General features: G+C 30.5%; 1 protein-coding gene and 1 long non-coding RNA gene across 2 annotated transcripts; both read left to right on the top strand.

Annotated features, from left to right (window-relative positions):
- The first annotated feature begins 1617 nt into the window (after window positions 1-1617).
- Window positions 1618-3097, top strand: LOC102599310 (fruit-specific protein). Its single transcript, XM_006357878.2, has 2 exons — window positions 1618-1758; window positions 2680-3097. The coding sequence occupies exons 1-2, from the start codon at window positions 1692-1694 to the stop codon at window positions 2883-2885; spliced, it is 273 nt and encodes a 90-aa protein (XP_006357940.1). The 5' UTR covers window positions 1618-1691; the 3' UTR covers window positions 2886-3097.
- A 9928-nt stretch (window positions 3098-13025) lies between these two features.
- On the top strand, window positions 13026-21479 carry LOC102599092 (uncharacterized). The gene is made up of 2 exons (XR_368147.1): window positions 13026-13182; window positions 21405-21479. It is a non-coding gene; the product is annotated as an uncharacterized lncRNA (long non-coding RNA).
- Window positions 21480-23376: the final 1897 nt, after the last annotated feature.

The following is a 23376-nucleotide window of genomic DNA, read 5'->3' as shown; positions in this document are numbered from 1 at the left end:
ATTTCCTATCAACTTTGTTTAAAGAGATAATATTTATTTTATGACTTTGCATTGTCTTGGAAGCACTATTTTTATTACTCTTACAACATTATTTTATGAAGTGCATTCTATAATGCTTCCAATTTATTTTATGTTCACTAAACTAATATTCATGTATTTTTATTTGGTAGGATTGTGTTGGTGCAATTGATGGAACATATATAGAAGGGGAGGTTCCTAAAGTGGTGCAACAAGCATATCATAATCGCAAAGGAAGAACATCAGAAAATGTCTTATGTGCTTGTGATTCTGATATGCGATTTACCTTTGTTGTTGTTGGTTGGGAAGGTACTGCACATGATAGTAAAGTACTTGAGAATGCACTTGTTGAACCAACGCCACAATTTCCATTTCCTTCACATGGTAACTTTAAATTACATCCTTAGAATAATTATTATTTATTTACACAAAGCTGTCTCATTTACGTCACATATGCTTTTTGTAATTCTTTATAAAATGTTTGTTGGTAGATAAATATTATGTTGTTGATGCTGGTTTCCGAAACACAAAAGGATTTTTAGCTCCATACAAAGGACTACGCTATCATTTGCAAGATTACCGAGGAAGTGAAATAGAGACTCAAAATGGCAAAGAACTGTTTAATTATAGGCATTCATCTCCGCGCAATGTGATTGAACGGACTTTTGGATCTTGGAAAAATAGATTTAGAAAACTGAAACAATGGATGAACCATTACGATATTGATACACAAGTGAAAATTGTCATAACTTGTGCAGTGTTACATAATTATTTGCGAGAATACCACAGTACTGATGAAATATTTATGCTCTATGAGCATGAAAATATAATTGCGGATGATATTGACCAACAAATGGTTCAAAGTACAATGTTGGTTTCATCTTCTCGGTAACATGATCGAGAAATGCAAGTTCAACGTGAGGAAGTTGTTTGTACTATGTGGGAGGATTATATTAAAGACTAGTACACTACAATTTATGTTAATTTTTTTTTATTAAATTAAAGTTAGATGAAACAATTACTTAAGTGGAGAACAAATAGCTTTGTAATTATTTATTATGCGATTTTATAAATTTTTGTTTATTTGATAAGATTGAATAAACAATTGGGGCTATTTTAATAGTTTTACAACTTATTGGATTTTTATGTTTATGAGAAAATATACAACACAAAAATTCCATATCGCATGTCCAAACAAAACTTCAATTTTATCTCATGATTCCATATCATGATACCACATCATGATTCTATATTGTGATACCATATCGCATGGCCAAATGGGCCCTTAGTGAGAGTAAAATTCTTGGAATAGTGGACATTTACACTATAATATTTTATAACACTTCCCTTGAATATCCGTATATAGATAATGTGTCTTGTCAAAATCTTAGTAGGAAAAATCTCGTGAAAAATTCTTAGTGAAGAAAAAAAGTATATACATATCTTTAATATGCATTATTTGTTGCCTCATTAAAAACCTTATCTGGCCAATAAAATAAACTATTTGCTCAACTCTGCTTTTTATTCTAAAACTAGTATAATTATTAGTGAATATTTAATTAACATAATTGTATACTAAGGCGCCTATAAATTGGACCCTTCTCAAAGAAAAATAAAATCACCACACAACACTTTTCTTCTGTTCATCAATTAGCAATTAATCCAAAACCATAATGGCTGCCAAAATTTCAGAGATGAAGTTTGCTATCTTCTTCGTTGTTCTCTTGACGACCGCTTTAGGTTCATAACACTTTTCTCTTAATTTTTTCATTATTTCTTGGAAGTCATATGCATGTGTTTGGTATCATGGTATATACATGGAGGAAAATATATTTTTTAATTACTGATTTTCTAATGTTTGGTAGGTAAGCGAAAATAAATAAATATATATATATATATATATATATTATGTGGTGGGGAGTGGGGGTGGTAGGGAAGGGGATGTGGAAGAGATAATGAACTTGCAATTTCAGATTAAAGAAGTCATTTTCCTCATTTTGTATCAACTTATTTTCCAAGAGAAAATATTTTCCAAAATATTCAAAATACACCCTAAGACACTACATATACACCCTCCGTTTTATATTAGTTGATGCCTATTGACTTAGCCCACCCCTTAAGAATGATTCAATTAGAGATATATTTTACTAAATTAACCTATTAACAATTCTTTGAAGCTCTAATTTGGCTATTACTACTTTACGTTGTAATTTAATGAGAAACTTTCAATAATGACTATAGTTTGAACTTAATTAGCGATCTATATCTATAGTTTACTTATTAATGATTCATAGCTACAGCCTACATGTTTGGGGAGGAGAGAGGTGAACGATACTAAGAGAGGAAGGAGAAAGGTGATGAGGTAGATCTGGAATAAAGAAGAGAGGTGAGAGAGAGATAAAAGTAATAGTGTCATATTTGTTCAAGGGGTAATTATCCCCGATAAACTATCTTTTTATAATAATGAAATCACAAAATTACTTTGCCTTATGGCCACAAAGTGGCATTAAGCAATTTTTTTTTTCTTGTAACCAAAGTTTATCCAATTTTGATCATTATGATTTTCTATGATACTTAAGTAAAGTAAATTATTTTTTTATACTATGTATCGTTACATTATAATTCGAATTCTTACATCGATCTTAATCACAATATATGCAGTTAATATGCAAGTGATGGCTCTTCGAGACATGCCGCCACAAGAAACATTGCTGAAAATGAAGCTATTTTCCTCAAATGTTTTGGGAACTTGTAACGATTATTGCAACACAAACGCCGATTGCTTGGGAATTACCCTCTGCCCGTGGTGTAAGCTGAAGAAGTCCCCCAGTGGTTTCACATACAGTGAATGCTCCCTGTTGCCTTGAACAATATCTACAATCTATCTATCTCTATGTGTGTTTACGCGTGTGCGCGCGCGTACTTTTTTTTTTTGAATTTTCGTCTTTGTACCTTTTCCAATCAACACTACTATGTTTAGTGTTGTCTTTGTATGTCTTTACCCTTTGGTGTGAAGAATATGAATAAAGGGATATGTATCTAGATATATTCTAGGTAATGTCCTATTTGTTTATAAAATGAAGCAACTTTCACATATAGCAAATAAAAAAATCATATTTGTATGTTATAGCAAAGTTTGCATAATTGTGCTCCATAGCAAACATATATAATTGAAAGCTATGTCTATTTAGCTATACATATATGCAAAAAGAAGCAATTGTATAATTCGTTGGCTCCTCTTCAGATTTGAATAATTTCGCTGGCAGGCCATTTGTATAAATTGTTGTTAGCCTCTCGTTTGTATAAATCGTTGACAAAAATATTTGTATATCAAAAGTCGCTCTTTCTTTCGCTTTATACATGAATTATACATTATACAAACATAAATTATACATTATATTTGTATAATCTCTGTTTGTATAAAACGAGAAAGAGAGAAAGGTAAAAGAGAACTGGACAAGGGAATATTTGTATTGTTTAATTATAAGTGTATAAGACGAATATATATATGTATTTGCATGTGTATATACAATTTTCTTTCGCTTAATACAAACATAACTTATACATTATAAAAACATAAATTTTACATTATATTGTATAATCTGTATTTGTATAAAACGAGAAAGAGAGAAAGGCAAAAGAGAACTGGGCAGGGGAATATTTTTATTGTATAATTATAAGTGTATAGGACGAATATATATGTATTTGCATGTGTATATATAATTTTCTCTCGCTTTATACAAACATAAACACAATTTATACAATTCTTTTGAATAAAGCGAGAGAGGCGAGCACAGAGGGAGCGAGAGAGGCGAGCACAGAGGGAGCGAGCGAGAAAGGGAGAGTGGTGAGCGAGAATTTAGAGGGAAAGAGGCGACTGGCAAACATTTGCTACGGGGCGCAATTAAATCAAACAGTAACTACTCCATTTATTTTAGATTATAAGTTTTTCATTCTGTACAATTATCCCTATAAAATATGTAGCAATGGTTGTTTGAATAAAAACATACTATGAGTGAAATAATTATTTCACATTAATTCACGTATCTATTTCACTTATGATACATATTTTTAAACTTGTACAATATAAAAGAAGCAAACCTAAGTTAATATAATAATAATTACCTATAATGACCTTAGGATTAAAGGGTTTGGCAAGAATAGTATAGGGTAGCTAAAGGGTTTGGCAAGAGAATAATGATGCTTCATCTTCTTTTTTTCGATCATTTTCTTTTCTCTGGAACAAAAATAATAAGTTGAAATAAAAAATAGCTTATCTATCTATATATAATACGAGAGGGAAAAATATCACATGTCAGCGCCACAATTAATCTCAAAATTTCAGTATTTAAAAAGTCAATTTAAAAAAGATAAATAAAAAATATGATTTTTTAAAAAAAAAAACACATGTCAGCAATTACTAAAAAAACTGCATCTTTCCGTTCTTCAAAATTTGATTTTAAAATATTTTTACAATGTAATTTTGCAGTTAAAGCCAACTGTCAACACCCAAAAAATTGGGATTTAATATTTTTAAATAAAATATTAAATTTATGAATTATTAATATTAATTTAAAATCTGAAAATAAAATAAAAATTATTAACACTAAAAAAAATGATTTTACAAAAAAAAAAATACAATATAAAATAAAATAAAATCAAAAAGTTACGTAACTACATCTTAGGTATCCTTTTTTTTTACTTCATTTTTTAATTTTTTTGAAAATGATAGTTATCCAAATCAATATCCAAACGGATAAGTTTTTGAAATTTGAGTGATTAATTTTAAATTTAAATTTTAAAAGATAAATAACTAATTTTATTCCTAGAAAATAGTTAACTGCATAACACACGTTTAAATAACAAAAATCATTCTTAACTGCACCATTTACATCTTCCCAAAAACTTACTCATTTCAAAATTCTTATTCTCTTATATTTATTCAACTACTTAAACATGGTAATATTTTTTGCTTTTCGTATTTGCTTTTATGATTAGTTCATGAGTATGAAGAGAAGATCATTTGATTTAGAAGAGTTCAGAAATAGATTCTGACAACATTGATATTTCTTTTAAGATAAGTTCATAGTTTTTCATATTAATGAAAAGGAGTATGTTTAATTTTGTTTAAGATAATGAAGGAGTATGTGTTATACTATTAATCAATATGCTTATTTAAATATATACAATATGTATATATTACATAGAAATATGACTTTGTTCTCTTATGAAAAAAATATTCATCTTATTTCAATTTATGTGATGTTATTTTATTATATTTAAGAAAAATGTGAATACTTTGTAATGTTTCAAAACTATTCTAAAAATAAATAAATTTTTAAATACAAAACCTATTTTTATGAAATTATATTAAAATATTTCTAACTACACATTACCGATTCATGTTGGATTCCTAAAAACCAAAAACCATAAATCAATATATGTTTAGGACTTCTCTACTTTCTTTTTATTTTTGGAATTAATCAAACTTTTATATCAACTATTTAAACTAAAAATAAATTGATTATATTTATATAAATTCTGCATACAAACATTTGTTAAAAACTTTCAAAATAGAAAATAAGAAAAAAGAATTTACAAGAATCTGGAAAAATATGAAATCAGAATAACTGAAATTTGTGCCATACTTTTCTACTTATAGTTATTTTTATTTGATACTTTTTTTTTCTTTTAAAAATTTCATAAAGGCAGAGTATTTTAATTTGTAAATTGAATTCCAAAAACAAAATTTAAACAAATTAAAAATAAAAATAATTGCAAAACTCAAAATTAACGTACGATACCACTAAAAATTAAATCACACTTTTTAAAACTCTATTTTATATCAAAATAGAAATTACTTTTTTATAACAATTGCGAGGTCAGTTTTATCTACCAAAAGGGTTAAATTGATTATTTATAACAATTGGAAGTTTAAAATAAACGAAATTTTACTAGAAAAATTAATTGTGTTGTATTAAAGGAAAGTAATAGACCAAAATATTAAAATATTGAATAACAATCATATAAATTCAAATTCAAAATTTATTTATACATATAAAATATTTAATTTATATTGCACAAAATATTAAAATAATTATCAACAAAATTGATATATCTTAGATCAATATTGAATTGAATATTAGAATAATTCCAAACAATAACTGAAAGTGATATTTAAATTTTAAAACTAAAACAAGCCTAAATTTGTGCGATACTTTCCTACTTATATTTATTTTCATTTCAATACTACTTTTTCCTTTTAAAAATTTCATAATTCAAAGTATTTTAATTTTGTAAATCAAAAATCCAAAAAGAAATACTTCTTTTTCCTTTTAAAAACTCATAATTCAAAGTATTTTAATTTGTAAATCGAAAAATAAAACATTACAAACTCAAAATTATAGATATCACTAAAAAATTAGATCACACTTTTCTTAAATCTATTTTATAGGAAATCAGCAACTACTTCAATATAACAATTACAAGGTCTATTTTATCTCCCACGGGATTAAATTGATTTATTTATTTTTAAATTGAGATATATATTTTAAGTGTTAGTGTAGTTACTTAGAATTAATAAATTATGAACATAGTTTTTTTATTCAAATGACATAAAAAGAATAATGTAAAATGACAAGTTAGGGTAATCAACTTAAAATTGGCTTTGACTTATAAGGATTTTTGATATTATCAAACGCAAAGGTAAACACCTTTAAACCATAAACGTCAATAAAGTCTTTTAAAAAAAGAACTAGACATTAAATATACATGATAAGAAAAAAAAAGTAAAAATAACATTTCAAAAAGCTGAATCAAAGACTAAAAATTAATAAAATATAGTAGAAACTACAAAAATTATACCTCTAAATATGAGTTCCCACAAAAAAAAATATATTTTATTTTGGTATAGTTTCCATCACATCTAGTAAGTAGAGTTCAATAGATATTTGACACATTAAAAACATTATCTTTTGATAAATTTAAAGTATCGACGAAACTACAAAGTAAATAGTTAAAGAACTAATTTGAACTTATCCTTAAAAATAAGGGACTATTTTTGTCATTTTATTACTTTCTGAAATCATCTTTACAAAAAAAAAATAATCTGTAAATCCCCCTCTAAATTAAGAGACATCCCTTCAAACTTCTTATAATTTGATATTGATATATAGCCATGGAAGAACAAAACTTTCAGCAACGGAAGAGGCTAGTTGAGGAAATAACAAGACACAAATTTATGAATTACAACTTATTACATTAAGCTTTCACTCATCCTTCCGTTTCACAAAATTGTGAATCTAATGATAGAATTGAGTTTTTAGGTAGGAAGTGAATTTTAAGCATCGAATCGAACTAAAATAAAAAATCTTTGCAAATTTTATCATACATATACAATGACGGAGTCATATATTTAAGGAGTACTTGGTTGGCACCCCTTCATCTGAAAATTGTGCATATTGATACTTGTTGATTTCTCCGTGAATACATCCTTATATTTTAACACTTTTCTATTGAAAATTTTTAACTCCATGTGTTTATCATTAGTGATATGATTTTTTTATTTTTTTTGGTACCATATCAGCTCCAATTAAGTTTCAAGGGCATGATGCCAAGAAGTCCCATCGTAGTAGTCAAATCAGGAAAAAAATTACTCTCTCCTTCTCATTCATTGTTACACCATTTAACTTGATACGATGTTAAAAAAAAGAAAAAAAAATTAAAACTTATGATTTAAAACAATTCTTAGATATTTATGTGGTTGAAAATCATTTTATTAAGGGTAAATGAGATATTTTAAAGTTAAATTATTTCTAATTATGATAAGATGACATTCTTTTTGGGACAGACTAAAAAAGAAAGAATGCCACATAAAATGGGACAAAAGAGTACTTCATAAATATCTCAGTCACTATATATATATATATATATACTAGATAGCACGGGCCCAATAATGTAAATGGTATGTTTTGGAGCTAATAATCGAGTTTTTGAAGCGATTGTTTGCGTGGATAAATGAATAAGTTTTTTTTATCACAAACCTGTACTTTCTTTGACGCTATTTAAGGCATAATAAGACTACCCACATACAACATTTTTGAAATATTTTATGTTGTCAATTATCATGATTTATGGTATTTTTACGATATATTCACTTCAAGAATCAGTGGAATTTTTTGGATTTTTTTCAAAACATATTTTATATTGTCAATTATCATGATTTATAGTATTTTTACGATAGATAAACTTCAAGAATCAGTGGAATTTTTTGTATCTTTTTTCAAAAACATATTTTATGTTGTCAATTATCATGATTTATGGTATTTTTACGATATATTCACTTCAAGAATCAGTGGAATTTTTTGGATTTTTTTCAAAACATATTTTATATTGTCAATTATCATGATTTATAGTATTTTTACGATAGATAAACTTCAAGAATCAGTGGAATTTTTTGTATCTTTTTTCAAAAACATATTTTATGTTGTCAATTATCATGATTTATGGTATTTTTACGATATATTCACTTCAAGAATCAGTGGAATTTTTTGGATTTTTTTCAAAACATAATCTATAAACCCCCCTCTAAATTAAGAGACATTCCTTCAAACTTCTTATAATTTGATATTGATATATAGCCATGGAAGAACAAAACTTTCAGCAACGGAAGAGGCTAGTTGAGGAAATAACAAGACACAAATTTATGAATTACAACTTATTACATTAAGCTTTCACTCATCCTTCCGTTTCACAAAATTGTGCATCTAATGATAGAATTGAGTTTTTAGGTAGGAAGTGAATTTTAAGCATCGGATCGAATTAAAATCAAAAATCTTTTCAAATTTTATCATACATATACAATGACGGAGCCATATATTTAAGGAGTACTTGGTTGACACCCCTTCATCTGAAAATTGTGCATATTGATACTTGTTGATTTCTCCGTGAATACATCCTTATATTTTAACGCTTTTCTATTGAAAATTTTTAACTCCATGTGTTTATCATTAGTGATATGATTTTTTTATTTTTTTGGTACCATATCAGATCCAATTAAGTTTCAACGGGCATGATGCCAAGAAGTCCCATCATAGTAGTCAAATCGGGAAAAAAATTACTCTCTCCTTCTTATTCATGTTTTACCATTTGACTTGACACAATATTTAAAAAAAGAAAAAAAATTAAAACTTATAGTTTAAAACAATTTTTAGATATTTATGTAGTTGAAAATCATTTTACTAAAGGTAAACAGGATATTTTAAAGTTAAATTATTTCTAATTCTAGTAAGATGATATTCTTTTTGGAATAGCCTAAAAAGGAAAGGATGTCACACAAAATGGGACGGAGGAGTATTTCATAAATGTCTCAGTCACTATATATATATTCGCTAGACTCTAAATCATGAACCAATTAACGTTTGATGTCTGTCAAAAACATTTTAGTGATGCGTTATAGAACGGATCAAGACAATCTAACCCAAATTTTATCAAATCTAATTAGTCTATTTATTTTTAAAAAATATTTTAGTACCTAACAAAATTAGGTAGGGCTAGGTTCGTTTGGCCGATCTGGCCTGATTCGTGATTTAATAATAAAAGTTGAGCTAAGATTTTTGAAGCTCATTTTAAGAAAAGGTTTTTTAGTCTGGCCTAAATAAGTCTGTTGATTTGGGCTCGAGCAGTATGGGTAGGCAGACCTATTTGCCAAATAAAAAATAAATAAAAATACAAATAAAATGAAGTATTAAAAATAACAAAAGTCCAAACTCAAAATCTATTTAAAGTTTTAAATATTAAAATTTAAATACAAATAATGTTTATAAAATTAAGTTAATATTTCTACTTAGCTATTTATACTTTAACTTGAAATCAAACTTGATAAATATTTATAAAGATCGATAATTTTATTTGTGGATTTGATTAACAAGTAGTAACACTAACACCATGTAATATTATATTGTCGTTATTTAGGATAATATTTTTAAATTATAATTTGATTTAAAAAATGATAAAAAACATACTTTTAAAAAAGTGGGTTGGCCTGACATATCCCGCTGCCCACATACTTGTGAGTTAGGCTAGCCATTTTCTGGCCCACAAAAAGAATGGACTAGCCCGACCTAACCCATCAAATTCCAGAGCCTATATAGATCAGCCCAGATGAGATAAGTTAGTCCCTATTGACACCTCTATTACTCGATAACTAAATCTCAACAAAGATGTTATGTAAAGATGTTTAAGAATGAAAAAAGATTTCTAATACATGTGGACTTTCAATATCCCAACTTTGTCTCAACCATGCGTAGTTTGTTGAACGTTAACTTGTGCTATTATGTATTTAAGATTTAAACTTTATATGTTTAAACTTATTAAAAGTGAAATGTAAAAGAAACATGAATTAGTGACTTGAAGACTCCCAATTGAATTCAATCATTTAAGAGGTTATAGTAGGTAGAGAATCGGGTTTTAACTATGATGAAATTATTAGAGCTATTTAGAAAAATCAAAATGACCCTTATTATACTACAATCAAAACAATGCCATAATCTTGAAAGCTTGAAGCTTTTAATAAAAAATTACAACAATAAATTCGACATAAGCATAAAGGAAAATTGAGGGATGAATTTAGCATGAAATATTGAAAATATAATAAAGAAAACTTACCACTTAAAGCTTTGTTGAACACGAGGGATATTTTCAAGAGTTCTAACTTCTAATGGAAGGAGGGAGTAGAAATAGACCTGCCTATTCTGGGATTTTTCGTGTATTCGTCCTTGTCTTCATTTTTGCGATGTTTTCGACCCTCATATCTGCAAATAGTCACTTTGAACACTGTTAATGGTGGATTGCTTCCCATCTAGCTACCTTAGTTAAGGTTCTTACATGACATATTTTATATTTTTTTGGCTAAAAACTAATAAAAAGAAGAAAAACAACTAAAACTAAAAGGATTTTTTTTCGATTTCTCTTGAATAGCGCTTGATTTAATGTTGGGGCATACAAAAGTTGGCTAATTATGATTATGTGTGACTACTTATTTGATTGCAGTAATTTTGTGATGATTCTGTTTGGTAACTTATATGTCTAGTGATTGTGTTGGGAATGAGGTTATCTATTTCGCTGATGTTGTGGAGTTAATTAATCGATTATGTGTTATTGTACTTGTTCACTTGTTTAATTGGCTTTATAGGTATTTCTAACTAAGTGGAAGGAGGGTTTAGGGCAAAGAACAACTCTCAAGTACTTTACTTCAGTCCCAATACTGGGAGTTGGCCTATAATGCCTATCAATATATAACATTTCTGCTTATATTACTTCTATATTATTTTTTAAAGTGTAGACTATAATCCAAAGTCTTTTTTGTAAAGTTATCAATGAATAAAATTGAAGGCTCATTAACCCTTTGAGGTTTTATTCATAGTTTTTGTCCTCTTACAAAGTATAAAGTTTAATAATTTCAAATATTAATACAAAGTTACAACATAGTAAGTAAAAAATATTAGTTCAATCCGTTACACCTGACTAACCCCTTACAAGGTCGGGGTTGGGTCATATAGTATTTTCTCCCAAAACCCTAGCCCCTAAATCAGACCTAAGGGCAACCCAATTTGGCCTAGAATCGAGACCATTAAGGCCGACTTTAATGGACGAATTCAGATCAAACCGACCCAATAGTTAGGCTTAGCTAAAATTGTTTCTCTTTTCTTTAATCATCCATAAAGTCTACTAATTCATATTTGCCTAAACTTACTAGGAGTGATTAAAACATTTGCTTTCAAAACGCTCTTCATATTAAGATTTTGATTAAAAAAAGTTTCAGATGAGAACTGAGTTAATCCTTGCACCAATACGTAGCTCGAACGGCACCAAGGGTTACAATTTAGTAGGGAAGGGTGCATAATCTTCCACCAAATGAGGCATAAATCTACTCATTTTGACTTTCTTTTTTATATCTTCACAACACATTTTATCTCTCAACACTTTATTTATATGTATTTTATTATTAAAGGAAGATCCTAGTCCCAAGCCAAGAAAAGATTGGTTTCTTATCCTTTTAGTCCTCTTAAACTTTAAGCTTTTTCAATTTGATTTCTAATTTCTTCTAAAAATATTTGAGATCTATATTTTGGGATAACTCAGCCAAAACATTTTTAACGTGTTATATATATATATTTGTCAATGATGACAAAAATGTACATCGAATTTTCAAATAACTTGTGTGATTAAGTGTATTTCTATATTTTATATGTCATTTGTTTTTTATTAATTTACATTGTACGACTTTGTTGACACGTTAACAAGTTTCAACCTAAATAATTATCCGTGGATCCAATGACCATTAATCACATACTTAAATTATGAGATCTGTCTCAAGACAATATTGTTGAATCATTAACAAGCTTGACATATAAAGAGAGAATCAATTATTTACCTCTTCCTTTTATTTTCTTTCCTTTTTAGTAATTAAAAATCAAAATTAAAACACACAATTAATAATTTGTCCTTGATTTCAATTTTACTAAATCTAATTACCTCATACATGGATAAATCATAATTGTGTGCAAATGCCTTACTTGGAGAAACTTTAAAGTGAGAAAGCTTGACTTCACCTATAGGATTGTTTAGGAAAAAAACTTAAAATGGAGGACTAGAATAGATAAGGGAAAAATTTCATAGAGTTACAAAATCTTTCCATGTTCACGCTATTTGATAAGCAAAATGAAATGACAATATTGTCCATTACATACATATAATTTGACCTCAAAATTCTATGTTCTACCAACTCAAAAATCTGTCTTGGATTCATTGCTTCTCATCGTAATGGTAAAGCTGGAAGAAATGTTCCACACTTTCTCATCGAACATTTCTCCGTTGTCTCTTGAAATATATATAATGGACAGTTAGAAAACTAGGGGTCCATTTGTCCTTATGTTCTTCTAAACAAAAAAACATTTGACTAAAACAATTGTCTTTATTACTTCAATTATTGTCTTGCTAATTTAGTACACGTCAAGGGAACATACACTAGCAATAAAATCCTACAAGTAGTTCTATGTGGCTTCTTCAAATACCATTTTCAGAAAATTGAAACACTCTAGAGAGGAAAAAATTGGGGAAAAAATGAATAGCTCCGATTCATTACTTTTGGAAACAAATGAGCAGGTACATACGTTATACATGTGTAGCATTATTGATTTTCAATTATATATACTTTTTGTTAGTTTTAATATTCAAGATGTAGGTATCTTATAATTGGAATTTTGATTTATTCAAAATTGATTGTTTATTTCTATGTTTTGTATGAGATTTAATTCTTACCATTTTATTCATTCATTTCCATTTCAAAAAGGAAATAGAGAATTATTTTTTCCCTTTGATTGTTGATGAAATTTCATGTGACTGACCAGTGTTTTCAAAAACGTTTTTGGGGCCAGTTCCAAGGCGGGGCGTATCAAAAATGCTCCGGGGTGTAAATTAGAGACATAGATCCATAAGACATAAGTTCTAAAACTTGAGGCGTAAGCCTCGAGCATAAAAACGTAGGCTAAGCATTTTTAATTAATTTTTTGAACTTTTTTTGCTTTAAATCATATTTTTTATTATTGGTGTTATGATTTCTCAAATAGTAATTACTCCCTTTGTCCCAATTTATGTGACTTGCTTTCCTTTTTAGTCAGTCCCAAAAAGAATGACACATTTCTATATTAAGTAACAATTTGACTATAAAATGTCTATTTTACCCTTAATGAAATGATTTACAGCTACACAAATTTCTATCATTCATTTTGGACCACAGGTTTTAAAAGTCTTCCTTTCTTTCTTAGACTCCGTGCCGAGTCAAAGTAGCTCACATAAAATGGGACGGAGGGAGTATACTACTTATTTTCTTCATTATTGATTATTAATACTTATCTGAAACAAAAATCATAATGTAATTTCTATAATAGTTATTTATAAAAAATTATTTGTAAAACCATTGAAAGGTTTACTTTTGCGTATTTTATTAGTAATAAAACTATAAAATTGAATATACATGAGATTATGCTCAGTAGATCCATGGTTTTACACCCCATATCTCGGGGCTTACGTCTTGCCTCGTACTGTATAAAACACCTCGCCTCACGCCCCCGCCTTTTAAAACACTGGGACTGACTAAATATGTGTGATAGAGCCGTCAAAACGGGCCAGCCCAGCCCTACCCCGCCCAAGCCCCGTGGGCCAAAGAATTTGATGGGATGGGGCGGGCCGGCCCTTCATTTCAAAGGGCTATAAAATGGTCAACCCGACCCAACCCCAGAAGGGTCAAGGGATGGGGCGGTCCAGCCCCCTTTTTTTTTTATGTCAAATCAATGTCACAAACAATAACATTGTTTCAATAATTCTAAATAAAAAATCTAGCAATAAATATTTAAAGAAAAAAATAATAATCTCTTAAGTAAATAATATCCGAAAAACAAACTAGTAAACTAAAGAACACTTCTGACTAAAACTTTAGTTAGTTAAAGTATTTTGTTAAATGAAATCAAAAGAATTGGTACATGCGTGAAAATTGTCCAATGTCGTAGTAGAAACGAGACGACAATAAAACTATAAGAGTAAAGAGATAGAGAGTTGTAGTTCAAGAATTTAGATATTAGGGCTTAGGGACTTAAGTTTTTAAGAGTAATGGCTTTAGAATTTATAAGGCTTTAGCCTTTTAAATCTCACGTACTAGTAGTCTAGTAGTTCTAATCTACTATAGTCATATAGGTTAGAGGTTACATTTAAGTTTTCTAGTTTTTAATATCTATTTTAATTTAAATAATTTGGCCCATGGGTCAACCCCGGCCCGGCCCCGATCAAGCCTCAAGGGCTAAGGGCCTAGAAGGGTTGGGCTTATAAGCCCCGATTTTAAACGGGCTTGAAAAATCATATCCCAACCCTACCTCAATAATGGGTTGTGTTGGGCCGGCCCCATGGGCTAAGCCCTTTTTGACGGCTCTAATGTGTGATAGCCTCTCAAGTGATTTGTATAAAATGTAATGATTGTTGAAGAAATTGAATTTGGATCTACTTTGTAAAGTTGTGTTGAGTTATTATTATAAAACTTAATTAATGAAATATATTGGGACTTAATTAGTTACTTCATCTTGTTTTAAACAATTTCTCTTTGTGGACATCTAGAAATGATAACATATTAGGAAGTTTTCCTAACTTGATTTTACGAGAGAATTACTGTTTTCTAATATCATGACTTTTAATCAGTGAACAATTTTGACTAATTAGAGGGTATAATTGAGTTATTTAACAGTTAAATATTTCAATCTTGATAACTCTTTCATGATATATATGTGTGTGTGTCACGATCCGATTCCTCGACTCATGATGGCACCTACTATAACCCAGCAGTAGGTAAACTAACCCGTAACCCAAAATAACAAGTAATGGGTCTGAGGGCAGAAACTAAACAAGAGTAGGCAAAATTTTAAGATAACAATATAAACAGGCGGAAGCAATCCAAAACATAAATACAAATAAAGATCCCTCCCAGAACTTGGAAGTCACTAGTACAAAGCTACTAACAAAACGAGTACAAGTCCCAAAAGTGGACCACAATAACTAGACTATCTCGAAAGGTAAAAGACAAGTCTATATATACATATGGAGACTGAAATAGTACAAAACGCCTTGTGCTCACCCCCGTCTCCGGATCAAACTACTCCAAACTGGATCAACACTGGCCACTAGTGCTCGGACCTGCATCACAAAATAGATGCAGAGCGTAGCATGAGTACCAAAATAGTAGGTGCCCAGTAGGCATCATAGGCCGACTGAACTTGAAAAGTTAAGGCAATATGAAAAGAAGGAATAACACAAACAGAGGTCAAGAGCGGAAATCTAAGTAACAATGGAATGCACACGAGTGTAGAGAGAACTAACTAAAGTAACTGGACCCCCATAAGCCCAGAAGGTACACTCGTGCGCAAGTTTTAATTAAAAACCCGAACGGACCCCCATAATCTCGACGAGTACACAGAATAACTATAGCTAAAGAGAAATGCATATGAGAACTCAAGAACGAAGAACATCGAACCAGAATCTCAACCCCAATTAGTAGAATCTAACAGTACGGAGGCCGAACCTCGAATCGGATACTCACCAAAAGTACCCAAGTAACCAATTACAAGTATCAAGTAACTGAGGCCGGACCTTTAACCTGATGCTCTATACAAGTATCTGGGCGATAGAGGTCGGACCTTAAACTTGATGCTCTATATAAGTACCTGGGCGATAGAGGCCGGACCTTAAACCGGATGCTCTATATAAGTATCTGGGAGATAGAGGCCAGACCTTAAACCAGATGCTCTATATAAGTACCTGGGCGATAGAGGCCGGACCTTAAACCGGATGCTCTATATAAGTATCTGGGCGATAGAGGTCGGACCTTAAACCGGATGCTTTATATAAGTATCTGGGCGATAGAGGCCGGGCCTTAAATCGAATGCTTTATAAAGGAGCCAATATAGCTGCTGAAAGAGTCATAATTGATCCATGCTCATAAATGTTCATGGAATGTCGTCCACACTTAACCAATCAATGTAAGGCCTTAGAACCAAATCGAAAATCAAATTCAAATCGCGAAACAGAACTAGTGTCGCCGACGTAACTCGTGAAGTCGTAACATCGGGGAAATAATGATAACTATTGTCGGAGCAAGCGTATCGCCTAACTACGGCCCAAACTATCAGACTCAAGTCTGCTACACCAATCTACAGGGATCTTAAGTCAATCGAGCGACATCGGTGCAAAACTAAGGCCTATCGGTTCCGAATCATGCATTTCTAAGGCAAGCCCTAGTCAAACCTAAACTAAGGCCCAACATGCTTCAAATAAACAGTAATTAAGCATACAAGCACTCCACATAGCGAGGAGGGTCAATTAGTAACACATAGTTCGCTCACATTTACCCGATAATTCCCGAAATAGACCAAAATATGATTTCTAAACACCTATACATGATTCAATAACTACCAACTCAAATCCCAACTAATCAACATGCATTCACACTCTCGAGCTCAATCTAAGAGAGGGAAACCGTAGCCTACCTGTAGGCTGATCACGCGCGCCCCAAAATCACTCCTCTGAAGCTTTTCCTTTCAGAATGGCCTCGAAACGCTGCCCCGCTACCAAAAATAGAGTCACAACGTTATTACAGTCATTTAGACACTAAAATCGAAAGAAACGGAGACGAACCAATTGCGGGGTCAAAACGAAAAAAGTGGGACCCGTGCTAAAAAATTCTGGAATTAACCCCAAAAATAGGTTCTTAAACATCTCCCCGAACTTGTGTTCCATGATGGGACACAATTTGGGGCTCGGAAATAATATAGAACCAACATGCAACCAAAACCCAAATTTTCCTCAAGAACTAAAGAAATGGGACAACAGTTAATTCAACATATTTACTAGAAACGGGTGGTCTACAGTAAATTCCAACAACACCACTACGCTTTCCTCGAAAATCCCCTCAAAATGGACTCAGGAATCGCTGAAATCGGACCTAAAATGGATGAGAAAACAAGTCTCAAAAATCCCAAAATCAAGCTCACAAAAAGGGGGTTGTGGCAGCAGGTATTTTGTGAAATTTACCTCAAATGGGGACCCTAAATCAGATTCCGAGCTCACCAACGAGTTGTCATCGAAAATCTCACAACTTTGCCTTTTGAATCGCGCAGATTGGAGCTCCAAAGCTCAAGTTATTGCACTTTAAAGAAAATGAGGAATAAAGCTAAGTTAGGGTTTTATAAAGGGCGAAACTGGTCGCTAAAAACCCAAAAGTTGGTCGCTAAAGAGCAGCACCAGATCTGAGCTTTGGCTAAATTCTTCAAAGTCTTCAACGGGGTGCTCGGAATTCATTCGGAACCAGATAAAAATAAAAAATATATGCTACCCTACTAAAATCGACATTCTGGACTCAACGGCACAGTCGAAATATCCATTAGATGTCATCTCGATAAAAAGTGGGTCCCACTTCCAAAAGCCATTTTAACCAAAAGCCACCGAGGGGGATGGAATGAGTCCATAGGCTTCGGGAGTCGAATGAAAGGTCGTTCTAGACTAAACTCAACATTCCGGAGCTAACCGCGCTGACGAAATTTTCAACTGAGCGCATTTTCCAAGAATGTTGACCAAAGTCAACCTTAGGCCAAATTTCAAAGGCTAAAACGCATAATGATCCAAACTCGCATCAAAGGCCTCGATACTCGTGCCAATTATGCTACTAGCCAAATTTGGCCATTCCGAAGCTGATGGAACCGTCAGAATTCTATTCTGAGGTCGTCTTCTTAAACTTTTGATTGAAAATGATCGTTCAAGGTTCATAAGCTCCAAAATACTAAAATTCGCACCATAACCAAACAAACGACTAGGTGACCGAGCTGTCAGTCCCAGCAAGTCATAAATGACTTGGGGTCGCTACAGGAACGCTCTAAACGACACAAAGAAGGCAAGATACAGAAATGACCAGGAGGGTCATTACAATATGTCTTTACAAAAATAAAAGATTCTTTTAACGATTGTATACCACATGTCTTGCAGTCTTTTATTCATAAAATAAAATAATTTTTTTTGGTAGGATGAATATACTTAAGAGGGGCTCGATCTTACTTTACATATCCTAATGAGGTAGCAAACCTCCACTAATTATTAGCAAGTATGAATAATATGAGAGTTAAAGAGTACTATATATACTATGATTACATTACACTTTATGATGATATGCTTAAGTAATGCAAAATTATAAAAAAATTGAGTCATCAACTCCAAACTTTCTTTTAAAAATATATGAACTAATAAATATAGATCATAACAATTCTTGAAATGTTATTCACTAATGATGTCATACCGTTAATTTTGGAAAGAAAAAGAAATGACAAGTTTCAGGCAAGTAATGTGTAAAAGGACCGGATCTCTCATTTTCTTGTCATATAATATGGGGGAGGGGAGTCGTCTTGTGCTTTAACGGCTTGTCTATATCGTAAAATTAATCAAGTGTGTACTGGTTTTGTAATTTTAACTATATTCTATTTTGACGTACATATTTTTTTCCTCTAATGGAGTCTAGATTATGCAAATTTTCAACAGTTTTGTATTCTAGTTCATGTTCATTCTACTTCTTTTCACGTTTGAAAGCGAGCATTTTCATGGCATAGAATAAAATAACCATTTTACCCTAAATCATCCTGTAAAACCCTACTTTCTGTGTCTTTGTTGAGTTCTTTCTTTCAATTCGGTTCATGGACTTGATGTGAGCTTCTCTCTTAATTCGGACTATGTATTGAGCCACTAGTTATACTTCAACAACACTCCTAACCATGTCAAACAAACTTCCTATTTGCTACAAACCAACTTCCAAGTATGTTAGAGACTATCTTTTTGCTTCAAACCCTCCTTTCAACCTATAAGGTATCATCTTCTTGACAAGTCAATATAAAAAGATGAAGTAAAATAAAATTTTGATTCACATGTAAACTCTAGACTCTATTACATATCTATAGTGGAATGTAAGAGAAAATACTAGTTCTATGTCAGTTATGTGAGAGTATCTGACTCATAATTGATGAATTCATTGGTTTAATTACTATTGAATGCATGTCAATTGAACCCTTCAATAAGTCTATTGAATTGACTCAATAAGAGATTTATTGTAGTCAAGGGTACTCCTCTATCTTAGTATTTTGGGTTGGAAAAATTTAATACGATGAAGAAATTCAAAATATTGTTTCCTAATATTTTGAATGGCGAATTTATTATCCCTATTTGTAAATTACCCATATTCCTATTAAGAAGGTGAGGCAAAAAGGGCTTGATGAACTATCCAAATTCTCTGCTATCAAATTAAAATTGATAAAAGTTTATTTGAGTCTCATAGTCATTCCTTTATTGAATATTTTCATATGCTTGACTAAATAAAAAGAATCAACCTCATACATTATAAAAAGTTTATTGAGTCTCATAGTCATTCATTTATTTAACCAATATCACCTCTTTTAGGTTTTGTGAGGTGATTGACCCTAGCTCTACACAACATTCCTTCTTTCTATTATTGGTGTGGATCATCAAGGGGTGTGATCAGATGGATGAAATGCCTTCCTTCGTAACCAATGTCTCATTAGAACCTTGTAAATGGAGAAACCCTGTTAAGGAATATTCTCCCCTTTAATGGAATCTATGTGATCCAAATCTAGATTAGTGTGTTCTAAATGTATAAGATGTCTCTCTAAAAAGAAAAATTGTCACCAAAGCCCATCGTAGGTGATGTGATTTCTCTATGTGATGGAAAGATAAGGGATCAGGGTTTAGCAAATGCCATGTGTACTAGGATCGTTTGGTGTGCTAGATAAGATGAAATATCCCACAATTAAGTTTGCGATTAGATTTATATGTATTGTGTTGACAATATAGATCTAACTCCACACTAAAACCTAAATATATATATTCCACCTTCCTACCAAATTTGGAATTATTTTATCCCACTTCCCATGTAGGATAAGTAAGTTCAAGAATTATAATTTAAATTATATTCTCGAGATAATATAGTCTGCATATCAAACAACCCCTTAAGTCACAGACAACATATCAAGGAGAAATTGAACAAAAAAATATACATGATTTGTTTCATGTTTTTTTATTCATGACTAATTATTGAGATGGATATTATCATTGACTCAATTTTTGTGGAAATGTTTCTCTTTTGTGTTCCACTAAAAGTTTCTCATCATTTAATATTTATCCTAAAAAAAACCTCACGAAAGAGTCAAGAAAATCTTAACATACATTTCTGATTATTATATATAAAATGTATGTAGATGTTCTTAGAACTTAGTCAACTACAAAGAAGTGAAGTATTAGTTTCTCCTAAAAATTAAACTTTCAACTAGCTAAGTTCCATTGTTAACAAGAAGCAATGAAACTTAATTGATTGGATTTGATTCATTCCTAAACAAGCCTTAATAGAACTTTAAATCTTTAAATTTCATTAACATTGATCAAACAAAAAGCTCATTAACATTCGTCAAACAATTGTTGGATGAGACACTTAATGGATAATAAGTTTGATAAGTATTTTGTTTTCTTTATAACTTTTTTGATGTATGTATATTTGATGACAATATCGTTTCAAGTAAATTTACTGTTCAAATAATGAGAAAGCCTTATTGAATAGATAATTAGGTTGATAAGTGTTTTATTTTCTTGTAATATGTATATTTGATGATAATATTACTTCAGGTGAGTAATTTTGAAAAGTGAGATTTTATTTTTTGCAATTCAATTAGATCAATGAAATATCATAATGCATTATTATGATGATTATATTTGTAAGGAGAATTGGAACATCTTAGCAGGAATATGCCAGCATGGCTAGGGCCATTTTTGAAAAAGACATTTTTTGGGACATGTTTGGTACATGATGAACTTCAGTTTGATGCACTTGAGTCGGGGATCTTTCGGAGACAACCTCTCTACCTCCACGAGGTACATAGTGGTAAAGTCTGCTAGACCTTACTTAGTGGAATTTCACTGAATATATTGACATGTTGTTATTGATGTCGTTGTTGTTGTTGTGTATATAAAATTAGAAAGAAAAAATAATAATTGGCTTGCACATTTGATTGAACATATTTAAGTAAAATGCCAACTTTCCAACCAAATGTACCCTTATATTCATGATTTCATATGTAAAATTAAAAATAAAAATAAATCGACTTGCACATTGGATTGAACACATTAAGTAAAATGCCAAATTTCCAACCAAATGGACCCTTGAATTCATGAATTCATATGTATTATCATTCATCCAGCTATTGAAAATTGACTAGTACAATAATTGAATTTTGATTAACCAATTGCATTTAAGAAAAAGTACTGTAGCTCAAGCTTGACAAGTTGCATTATTGTACTTGTCAATTATCATGAACTGATCTGCCAAGTGAGTATCATATCTTATGGACCATTTGTTTGATTTATTCCATGATTTATGGTGTGTTGGATACGATAAAATTTGTATCTTGTGAAAAATATTTTTGAAAATCTCATCCATCAAGTATGAATATTTAGGGCTAAATATTTAGCTCCAAATAAAAAAATCTCATCCGTTCAACCACATTATATAACATGGCATAGTAAAGTGTATATGAATATTCTATGACTTTACCATATACTATTGGACAATCCGGAATCTTATGACTAAGAAAGAATTGGCTTCCTTGGTGGAGTATGACTAAGATAAGAATACTAATAATAAGAACAATAGAAATAGAGAAGATAGGATAGTTTTCTTATTCTTTCAATAAGTATCATCAGGTGTCAGTGGCAGAGCAACCTTGTTCTCAGGGGTTCATCCGAATTCTCTTCGGCAGAAAATTATAGTATTTATCTATGGTTAAAATAATTTTTTAGGTATATATAATATATGTCGAATCCCCTTCGACTACTTCGTGTGTCTATTTCTTCACATTTTGAACCCACTTATTGAAAATCCTAGCTCCGCCACTGTCAGGTGTTATAATAGAAATCCTTATGTTTTTTTTTTTTATTAATAGTGTTACATAAAGGCATGCGAAAGGTTAGTCATAAACATGACATTAATCATGAAAACAATATAAGAGGTTATGGAGGTGTAAGATTACAAGAATAATAGTCATAAAGTTGGAGAGGTTATCTTCATAATGGAGGAAAGAAATGAAGATAATTAGTGAGAGTGGATTCTTGGAGTAGCGAACATTCACACTATAATATTTTATATAATACTCTCCCTTGAATGTTCATAGATAACGTGTCTCGTCAAAATCTGATAAAGAAAAATAGGGAAAAGTGTTTGAAAAATACTTCAACTTTTGCTGAAATTGTTGTTACGATACCAAACTTTATGGAGGACCTTTTATCCCTTGCACTATTTAATAGTGTATTTTAAAGGCATACTAGTATACGTACTCGCGCGTTGCGCGGCTATATATGAATTTATGATTAATTTAATTTCATGAAACATCAAATAGTTGAAATATTTTTACATATTTGTCCTTTATTATTTTTATGTTGTATTGATATATTAATATATTTTTCATATTAACAATTTATTAGTTAAAAATATTTCACATGAAAGGTAAAATATCATAAGATTAAACGACATGTTAATATATTTTACATATATTTTTTTTCAAATTCAAAAGATTCAAAATATTCTTTACATTCTTAAATTTGTGTCAAACGATAATAGAAAAGTAATTTAAAATAGAGTCAATATGAAATAATGTCATATAATAATAGAAACATGTTCATGATATATACATTTTTTATTAATCATTGAAAATAATTAAT

This window comes from Solanum tuberosum, unplaced genomic scaffold (assembly GCF_000226075.1).
Source record: "Solanum tuberosum cultivar DM 1-3 516 R44 unplaced genomic scaffold, SolTub_3.0 scf00262, whole genome shotgun sequence".
Lineage (NCBI taxonomy): Eukaryota > Viridiplantae > Streptophyta > Magnoliopsida > Solanales > Solanaceae > Solanum > Solanum tuberosum.
The sequence above is the reverse complement of the archived record's forward strand: the minus strand, read 5'-3'. Positions and strand labels throughout refer to the sequence as shown.

Bases quoted from the DNA above. Each gene is read 5' to 3' on its own strand.
- LOC102599310 (XM_006357878.2), top strand. From the start codon at position 1,692: ATGGCTGCCAAAATTTCAGAGATGAAGTTTGCTATCTTCTTCGTTGTT. The intron at 1,759-2,679 runs GTTCATAACACT...CAATATATGCAG, and splicing joins TCTCTTGACGACCGCTTTAG to TTAATATGCAAGTGATGGCT.